Below are 9576 nucleotides of genomic sequence, written 5' to 3' on the forward strand. Positions count from 1 at the left end.
GCAAAACACCCTCGACGGGTGTTCTCGGGCGATGGCCATGGGCCATGGGAGTAACGACTCCAACAAGGGGTGGCCGGTGGGGGAAGAGCGGTTGTGCAGCAAAACCATGTGCGAGAGGAGTTTCTCGTTGCCTTTTAAGGGTTTATTTTTTGAGAGAGAACTACGGAGATTCGGGGGATTCAATGATTTGGCGAATTACCAGCACGCTCCAAATTAAATAAAGCTAGCTGTTTTCATGGTTCTAATAAAAAGGAGGTCAGTTAGCTGTAGTAACGGTAGTTCACGATATTTGTTCGGAACTTTGACGAAAAAGCTTCAGGTCTAGGCCTCTTGACATAGAATCGTATGAATTTTTATTTACTCTGTTCCTATTTTGCTTATCATTTTTGTGTTGCTTCTTTTTTCCTATACGAACAGAACGTTCTATTGAATATTACGCACCCAGTTCGATGAATCAAAGGTTAACTATACATGGTGCATGATCAACACCACGGACGCGACGTGCCCCGCGCCACACTTCCTAGTATCTTTCTAAAGATGGTAGTTTTTGATGGCTCATTTTACTTCTCATTCCATCGATTGGTCATTGTTGACAAATTGCCACTTAGCATGTTTGAAATGAGCCCTCAACATTAACACGCATCTGAATGCTTGAAACAGGGAATGCTCGGAAAAAGGAACGTGTAGTGGGTGTCACTTATCAGGCCGGGTATAAATACCGTATCGCAGTGATACGGAGCTGTACTATATAATTTAGTGCTGAAAATGCCTCCAGAGAAACTTAAATGCAACATCAAAAATTGCATAACTCTACTGGTCAAGTATAAAACAGAAATATTGCGCTCATAAAACACCAAAAGGCACGGACTTCAGAAAGAGGCATATTTTACATGAAAATCCTGGTAATTTACATCATCATGGTAGTACAGATCAAACCAAACGGTGTGTTCCGTGAAATACACCGTGTGTCCTGACACAACTACAACTCGCAGCCGTCAACAACTAATTACTTGCCGGGAACAAAGTTGGTGGCGAAAGCCCATGCGTTATTGTTGACAGGGTCGGCAAGATGGTCGGCCAGGTTCTCTAGAGGGCCCTTACCGGTGACGATGGCCTGCACAAAGAAGCCGAACATGGAGAACATGGCGAGACGGCCATTTTTTAGTTCCTTCACCTTGAGCTCCGCGAAAGCCTCGGGGTCATCGGCAAGACCAAGGGGGTCGAAGCTGCCGCCAGGGTAGAGTGGGTCGACGATCTCACCGAGCGGGCCACCAGCAACACGATACCCCTCGACGGCACCCATGAGCACAACCTGACAAGCCCAAATAGCGAGGATGCTTTGGGCATGGACGAGGCTGGGGTTGCCAAGGTAGTCGAGTCCGCCCTCACTGAAGATTTGGGAGCCAGCCTTAAACCACACAGCCTCTCCAAAGTTGACACCGTTGCGGGCAAGTAGCTCGGGAAAGACGCAGCCGAGCGCACCGAGCATAGCCCACCTGGAGTGGATCACCTCCAGCTCACGGTTCTTGGCGAACGTCTCAGGGTCAGCCGAGAGCCCAGCAGTGTCCCACCCGTAGTCACCGGGGAACTCGCCGGTCAAGTAACTTGGGGGCTCGCCGGAAAGCGGGCCGAGGTAAAGCACACGGTCGGCACCATACCACGGGCTTCCCGAGGCAACCTGCTTGGCTTTCGCGGCTGTCTTGCGCATTGTGACACGGGCCTCACCGAAGAGAGCGGATGATGCTACATTCTTCACTGCCTTGCCGGCGAAGGTCGAGGAAGAGAGAGACATGGTGGTGGTCGCCATTGGCTGCTAAGAGTGTTGTTGTGTTGTATGTTCTCCAAAAATTTGAGGAGAATGGACCTTTTTATGGCGCTGGAGAAGACGAACTGAGCTTTGCCGTGCGAGATTACAATATAGATAGAGATAGACAGATGAAATATCTTGATCTTCGACGCTATTGGTGCACTAGAGATCTCTTCATCTATGAACACTTGGCAAGTTGAGAGCCAGGGAAGGGAGATATATGTGGATAGGATTAGGATCTCCTTGGAGAATGGAGACTTGTGATTGGATGATGGATCACATGTACAGTCAGCTCACCTCACGGTCTGCATTTACCTGCTTACCGTCACAGATTAGCAAGAGCCATGTAGTAGCAGCCAGCTACCGATGCCAAATTTAAGCTGATAATCCTTCGTTTACAAGGGGTTCTATGTGGGATTCTTCGATACAAACAGTTCACAGTAGAGGCTCAGCGTCAAGCCTGCAGTGTTACATAGTTACCCGACAACAGATGTCCACGCGATACCGGTAAACGAGTAGACCAGATCAATCAACTGCAATGAGAATAAATTTTTCTATGCATTGCCGAAAAAGGAAATAGTGAAAAAAAATCTTTATTTTTCTTGGTGCTGAACTATACAGGAAAAACTGATTTGTCTCGGTGGCCCACGAATAGACCGCTCCTCGCGCCGCCCCTCCTGGCGACCGAGGGAGCGAACCCTAGCGCTCTCCGCCGCCGCCCCCCCTCCATCCTCCCCTCCTCCTCGTCGCCCCCAGAGGCGCCGGCGTCAAAGCACGCGGCATCGGTGAAGGGGGCGGCGGGGATCTTGGCCCTCGCTCCTCCCGCGGCGACTAGGTGGAGGACCGCCGCGCGAGGTTCGCCATGGTCGTGGCTGCTGCTCGGTGGGCTGTCCCTGCCGGCGGCCGCCTCGGTGGGGGCTATGGGAGCCAGGGCGGCGGCCCTGGGCGGGTGTGGACGGCGTCGGCCCTGCGGCGGGCGGCGGCCGTGGTTGCGTGCTGGCCGTCGTTCTCGGCCGCGCGGGCGGCGAGGCGACGGAGGTTGAGGGTCGCGGCACCGGTCTGCGCCGTCGGCCCGGTTGCCAGAGCTGAAGATGAAGCCTCCTCTTCCTCGTTTTGTTCTTCCCCTGCCAGATCTGGAGCTCGGTGGTTTCGGCCGCCGATTTTAGGTGTTGGGCAGAGGGTGGTGTTGGCTGGTGGTATTGGGGGAAACCTTTGGGCAACCACGACGAGGACGACGCCACCGGCGCCGCGCTCCTTCTTGAAGGCCTCGTCGAGGTACCACTCTCACTACCCTCCTCTGCGTGGGCGAAAGCCTGGTGTTTTCCTTGCGGACGGCGGCGGCGTTGCGACGTCGGTCCCCTTCCTGAAGGCGCCGTCTTGGGAACTGCAGAGGTGGGTGAACACCGGCGGTTTGAGGTGGCCGTGGCGACTCGCTCTGTTTGGCGAAGCTTTTTCCCCTTGTTGACTGGCAGGTGCCAGGTTTGATGCTCTGCTTCTCCATTGCCCCTGCTTGCCGGTGGCGACGCCCTCGAGCCTGGGTGAAAGGGGAAAGGGTTCCCCTTTACGGCAGTAGCGACGCTGGGTTGGCGAGCGGCCATGCCTTGGTGGTCCTGTTCATCCGTGGGGGTTGGTTGTGCCCTCTTCCGTCGTTTCTTCTTCGCTGCGTCTTCTTCCTGCAGCTCCGGTCTGATGTGGTGGTTGCTTGGTCTCGGTGAAGTTCCCTCCCGTCTCTGATGGCTTTCCCTTTGGCAGTCTAGCTCCCTCTTTTTCGCTGTGTTCTTGGGGGAACTCCTTCGCCTCCCGACGGTACGGTGCCCTTCGATCCAGGGCAAGAGACAAGGGGTCTCTTTCCGGAGGTGGAGACGGTGGAGGCTGGATCTAGATTTGCCTAGTGGGTGCGGTCGACGACACGGTCCGGTGGCCTCTCCAAGCTCTCGCTGCCTTCCTGGTGCTCTCCTCAATGTCTAGCTGTGGTGTAGGCGTTCCAAGTGGTGTTTCTTGTTTCGATCTTTAGTTTGCTTGTGTGGCCTGTTCCTGTGAGTTGTTTGTAAGCACGTTTGTATCTGCCGTTGGTGGCTTTAATAATTTAAAGCTGGGCTAAGGCCTTATGTTTAAAAAAAACTATACAGGAAGTCCCACATACCGCTGACAATTTCAGAATAGATCATGTAAAATAGAAGTTTACTTCTTTCCTAGAATAAAGGAGCTTCTCAGACTGAGCCTAGATATTACGGAGTAACAGTTTGTTTTTATTTTTATTTTAAACAATTCAAATATGTTCGATTTCACTTCACTTATTGTTCACTTGTTCCACCATATATAAAGCAATTCACGTACGAGGGACAAACTTCTTACAATACAGTCTATCAAAAGTATCTTTCCCCACACTATGTTCATCAGCATCTTCGGCGATCAAGCCTACAAGCACACAAAGAATCAGCCATCTTGCCTTCACGCAGCCTTTACACAGAATTCGTTATTACGATAGCGTGAACTATGCATTTGCGCTGCTTGATTTAATTTATTCTTGAATCTATGTACTTGGTATGTCGGAAATTCACGTTTGATTGTCACCGAAAAAACAATTTAAAATGTAAAGGAAAAGTGAACGAAATTTTTTGGCATGTATCTGGTCATTCTATGTTCTCATGCCAAGTTTCGTGGAAAGCCGACTTTTTTTGTGTCCTGTGATGAATAAATTTTTCCTAAAACGTTTATTTTTAGCACTGATTTTTGTCTTTTTGCATAAAACACAAAATATTGGTTTTTCATGACACGACTTTGGAAGCACATAGGACATCGAAATGTGCACGCAACATTTTTTGTCGGTACATTTTGAAATTTTGAATACGTTTAAAACGTCATTCAAAAACCAGGAGCATGCTCCTGGGTGCCAAAACGTCCTATCCCATTAGGTATATTTATTTTACAAAGTTATATAGCCATGATCCTTGATGTGTTCAGTTACTTGTTTCGTCGAGTTGTGGTTGTAACATGTACGATACCATGTTGAGGATTCATTGAGATAAAGCCGGGCTTCTCTTGGGCCTACCGTCTAAAAATAACCCAAACATATGGCTTGATTGCACTTTTGGAAAAATGTTTCTAGAAGGGGTTGCCAACAACAAAAAGACCTATTTCATTTGTCAATAACTCGTTATGTAAACCCATGGTATTTCATATCGATCTTTAGTTTTCCCACTTTCACTTAATTTCCTACTGTACCTATCTTCGCATCCATAATTCGTTAGAGCCAGGAATATATTTGAGGTGTGGCGGAGTCAATGAACAAGAAAATCAAGATTTTACTTGATAAAATATTACTTGTCTTTAACATGTACAATATAATTTGGTAAAGGTAAAATAAAATATCACGCTCAAAATACCTTACTAAATAAGAAATTACGTGAATAACGGATCACCAATTTTTAACTAGTTGAACAAACCGATTAGACATCTTGTTGCATAATTCGGTCTTTATAATCTTCATGGCAGAGAATGCCCTTTCAACAGATGAACAGATGCCTTCGCCACCGGTAGTAGCAGCGCTAAGTCATAAGGCGATAAACCAAAGAATGATATGCCTTTCACTCGAAAAACAAGATACGTTCTGAGAATTCGTAGTGCAATTTAGTTCTGAAATCAAATACCTTGCATTATGTACACTTGGTGTTCTTCTTCGACGCCATACCCTTGCTCGCCCAGTCGCCCTCGTGGCCTTGCCTATCGCGGCGCGACCTCGCCTCGTCGCCGGCGGCCGCGTTTCTGGTTGCTGCTGCGCACTTCCGCCCTGCCTCCGCTCCGCAAGATCACGACTTCACGAGGGTTTCCGTAATTTCAGAACCGTCTAACGAGGAAGCAGGAAATATGCGATCGCTTCTGGCTGCCCAAATGATTTAGTCTCTACCAATTAGGCCCAACAGTCACCAGGCGTCTTGGCCCAACATGGGAGCCGGGACTGATCCTTACCGATTCGATTGTTTGAGTTTACGAACAGCAGCTATTTCTTCGCCTATTCCCATCTATGCATGGCAGATGAGCAGAAGACAAACCTGAACAGGAATGAACTAGAAGCATATATATACCTAGTATTAGCGCCAAATTTTAGGTATGGTGGCTGCCAAACCATGCCATATTGCTGGCTCCGCCCCTGACTTAAATACCAAAGAAATAATATATCGAGTATAAACCTATTGTCGTAATGCTTTCCCACCTCTAGATCTACTTACTTTCTAGTTCCAAAAAACAAATGCATGTTGGACGTTGTTGAATGCTGCATTACGTGGTACAACGATACTACTCAGAACTACTCCCTCCGGTCGGAATAGATTGACGCGGATTGAAGCAAGATTGGCCTGCATGCTTAGTAGAGCCGCGTCAATTAAATCCGTCCAGAGGTAGTATATCCAAAATAACATCAGGTAACGTCAACACAGCTCAATAACTTGCAGAACGTACGCTAGTGATCGCCGGAATGTTGTTCTCATGAAACACCAAAAGGTACACAAGTGACAAGACATCAGAAAACTTGGACTCTTTTGCCAAAAATCCTCGTAATTTACATGACTGGGAGTTGAAGATCAGTTGTACAGCAGACAGTAAACCTGTGAGCGCGTCTCCGGTCTCAGCGGACATCCATGCGTGAGCGCCTACGTTCCATGTGTTGATTGAGCAATGCAGCTGAATGCACGAGAGGCCGTCGTGTTTTAGTTCCCTCCCAAGCTATGTGATCCGTTGACAGACGAAGTCTACAGAACCAACGTGGCAACAAGATCAGTACCCAGCTTCCGGCACAAGAGTTGCACTATCCGTGATCATACTGGCATATTCAGCCAATCAATGTTAGCATTTCTTCATTTGGCACTAGTAGTGACGTGCATCAGGGGAGGGGCGTTTCTGGTCCCGAGCACAAATGAACTCGTTTTGTGGGCCGTCCAATTAGTATTGAGATGTGTGTCGCTAGGACTGGTAATGTCAGACACGACATCTAAAAAATTAGTGCTACAGTTAGGAGTAATGCTACACCTACAGAAATCACTTACGGAAATCACCTACGGACTCACCTGTGCACAGCAGCTAGAAAAGAGAGATCCTATTTTCACGCACGTAATCCAAACAGAACCAATAGATTTGCTCCATGTCAGTCCGTAAGTGCTTTTGTAGCCAAAACATTCCGTAGGTCTAGGATTATTGGGTAGATGGCGTGAGGACGGTTGAGCTGTTCAGGTTGGTTTTATTCTGTTCCGGTGGTACAGAATCTACTGTACAGATAGTGCTATTTATTAACACTAGTCCACTTACGACAAACATCATCTTAGTTTTACCCCAAAATAACCTTAATTGCAATTACATACAAGCACAAATTCTAATCAAGAAATCGCATTCTGTTCCCATGGAGGTGAATGGAAGTACAGGAACATATTCGCAAATGATTAAGAAAAAATATAAAAACATTAGAGAAGCATCACAGATAACAGTTCATCAAATTGACTGGAACAATGACCACCGTTGCACCTAGAAGTGCCTGGCCGGCTCAACGACAACAACGGGTTCATGTTGGGGCTTGTAGTGGACAGACCTGGTCATGGGGGCAAGCAGCGGACGACGATCTGAACAGCAAGCCCCGCACTAGCTTGTGATTCAACGGATCTAGCATGCCTCGAGCACGACCTAGACCACGGCCGGAATTTCCACTCGAAGTCGGCGCTAAGCTGGCTCGCAGCTTGATTGCTACTCCACAAATCCAGAGAATCGATCCGAGACCGCACGACCCAGTAGGAACCCTACCGGCTACAAATTCAGGCAGTCGATCAGGGCTGATGAGCAGTTGACCATGTCCTGTTCGATTGAGTTGCCGAAGCAGCCGGCCGACAGCAGCCGAGCGGCGGCGGTAGGAACGAGAAAGAAGATAGATCGGGTTGGATATGTGAGGCTGGGATAATGGTGGAGGCGGTAGCGATAGAAATTAACTCGTGTCCGACTAGCACGGTCATTTCCGTTTGCCCCGTGAGGAGGAAACGGCATCTCCCCTAGTTATTTTTCTGCGAGCGTGGGCCATGCCACTGTACCAAACCACATAACAATTTAAAATGCTCCGTACAACAAAAAGTTCAAGAATGCGAGGGGATGTGGCTGAATGCCATTGGTCCTTATTCCGGGAGCATCTACACCCCAGATCAGATTGGCATTTCCGGTGCATCAGTAGCATTGTACTCACTTTAGGAATTCAGCGACAGTAAACGAGTGATATGAGATATTTTTCTAAAGATGGAAGTGATTGATGGCTCATTTTACTTCTCATTCCATCGATAGGTCATTGGTGACATATTACCACTTAGCCTGTTTGAAATGACCCAGCAACAGTAAACACGCATCTGAATGCTTGAAACAGGGAATGCTTGGAAACATGGAACGTGTAGTGGGTGTCACTTGCCAGGGTATGCATACCGTATACGGAGCTGCACTATATAATTCTGTACTGAAAATGACTCCACAGAAACTTAAACGCAACATAAATATTTTGCATAACTTTACTTGTCAAGTAAAACATAAATATTGCGCTCATAAAACACCAAAAGGCAGAGGACTTCAAAAAGAGGCATATTTTCCACGAGAATCCTCGTAATTTACAACATCATGGTAGTACAAATCAAACCAAATGATGCAAAATACACCACGTGTAGGCCTGAAACAGCTGCAAGTCGCAGCCGTCAAGAACTTCTTACTTGCCGGGAACAAAGTTGGTGGCAAAAGCCCATGCATTGTTGTTAACGGGGTCGGCAAGATGGTCGGCCAGGTTCTCTAGTGGGCCCTTGCCGGTGACAATGGCCTGCACAAAGAAGCCGAACATGGAGAACATGGCAAGACGGCCATTTTTAAGTTCCTTCACCTTGAGCTCCGCGAAAGCCTCAGGGTCATCGGCAAGACCGAGGGGGTCGAAGCTGCCGCCAGGGTAGAGTGGGTCAACGATCTCACCGAGCGGGCCACCAGCAACACGATACCCCTCGACGGCACCCATGAGCACAACCTGACAGGCCCAAATAGCGAGGATGCTTTGGGCATGCACAAGGCTGGGGTTGCCAAGGTAGTCGAGTCCGCCCTCACTGAAGATTTGGGAGCCAGCTTTAAACCACACAGCCTCTCCAAAGTTGACACCGTTGCGGGCAAGTAGCTCAGGAAAGACGCAGCCGAGTGCACCGAGCATAGCCCACCTGGAGTGGATCACCTCCAGCTCACGGTTCTTGGCGAACGTCTCGGGGTCAGCCGAGAGCCCAGCAGTGTCCCACCCGTAGTCACCGGGGAACTCGCCAGTCAAGTAGCTTGGGGGCTCGCCGGAAAGTGGGCCGAGGTAAAGCACACGGTCGGCACCATACCACGGGCTTCCCGAGGCAACCTGCTTGGCTTTCGCGGCTGTCTTGCGCATCGTGACACGGGCCTCACCGAAGAGAGCGGATGATGCTACATTCTTCACTGCCTTGCCGGCGAAGGTCGAGGAAGAGAGAGACATGGTGGTGGTCGCCATTGGCTGCTAAGAGTGTTGTTGTGTTGTATGTTCTCCAAAGATCTAATAGTGTGTGTGGAGATGTTTAAGATTTGAGGAGAATGGACCTTTTTATGGCGCTGGAGAAGACGAACTAAGCTTTGCCGTGCGAGATTACAAGATAGATAGAGATAGACATAGACAGATGAAATATCTTGATCTTCGACGCTATTGGTGCACTAGAGATCTCTTCATCTATGAACACTTGGCAAGTTGAGAGCCAGGGAAC

General features: G+C 48.6%; 2 protein-coding genes across 2 annotated transcripts; both read right to left on the reverse strand.

Annotated features, from left to right (window-relative positions):
• Positions 1-868: 868 nt before the first annotated feature.
• LOC127298454 (chlorophyll a-b binding protein, chloroplastic-like) lies at positions 869-1868 on the reverse strand. Its single transcript, XM_051328298.2, has one exon. The coding sequence runs from the start codon at positions 1805-1807 to the stop codon at positions 1007-1009; it is 801 nt and encodes a 266-aa protein (XP_051184258.1). The 5' UTR covers positions 1808-1868; the 3' UTR covers positions 869-1006.
• Positions 1869-8394: 6526 nt separating this feature from the next.
• Positions 8395-9408, reverse strand: LOC139830999 (chlorophyll a-b binding protein, chloroplastic-like). Its single transcript, XM_071819874.1, has one exon. It carries the CDS (start codon positions 9327-9329, stop codon positions 8529-8531), a length of 801 nt encoding a protein of 266 aa, XP_071675975.1. The 5' UTR covers positions 9330-9408; the 3' UTR covers positions 8395-8528.
• Positions 9409-9576: the final 168 nt, after the last annotated feature.

The sequence above is a fragment of the Lolium perenne genome, chromosome 5 (genome assembly GCF_019359855.2).
Source record: "Lolium perenne isolate Kyuss_39 chromosome 5, Kyuss_2.0, whole genome shotgun sequence".
In the NCBI taxonomy this organism is placed as follows: Eukaryota; Viridiplantae; Streptophyta; class Magnoliopsida; order Poales; family Poaceae; genus Lolium; species Lolium perenne.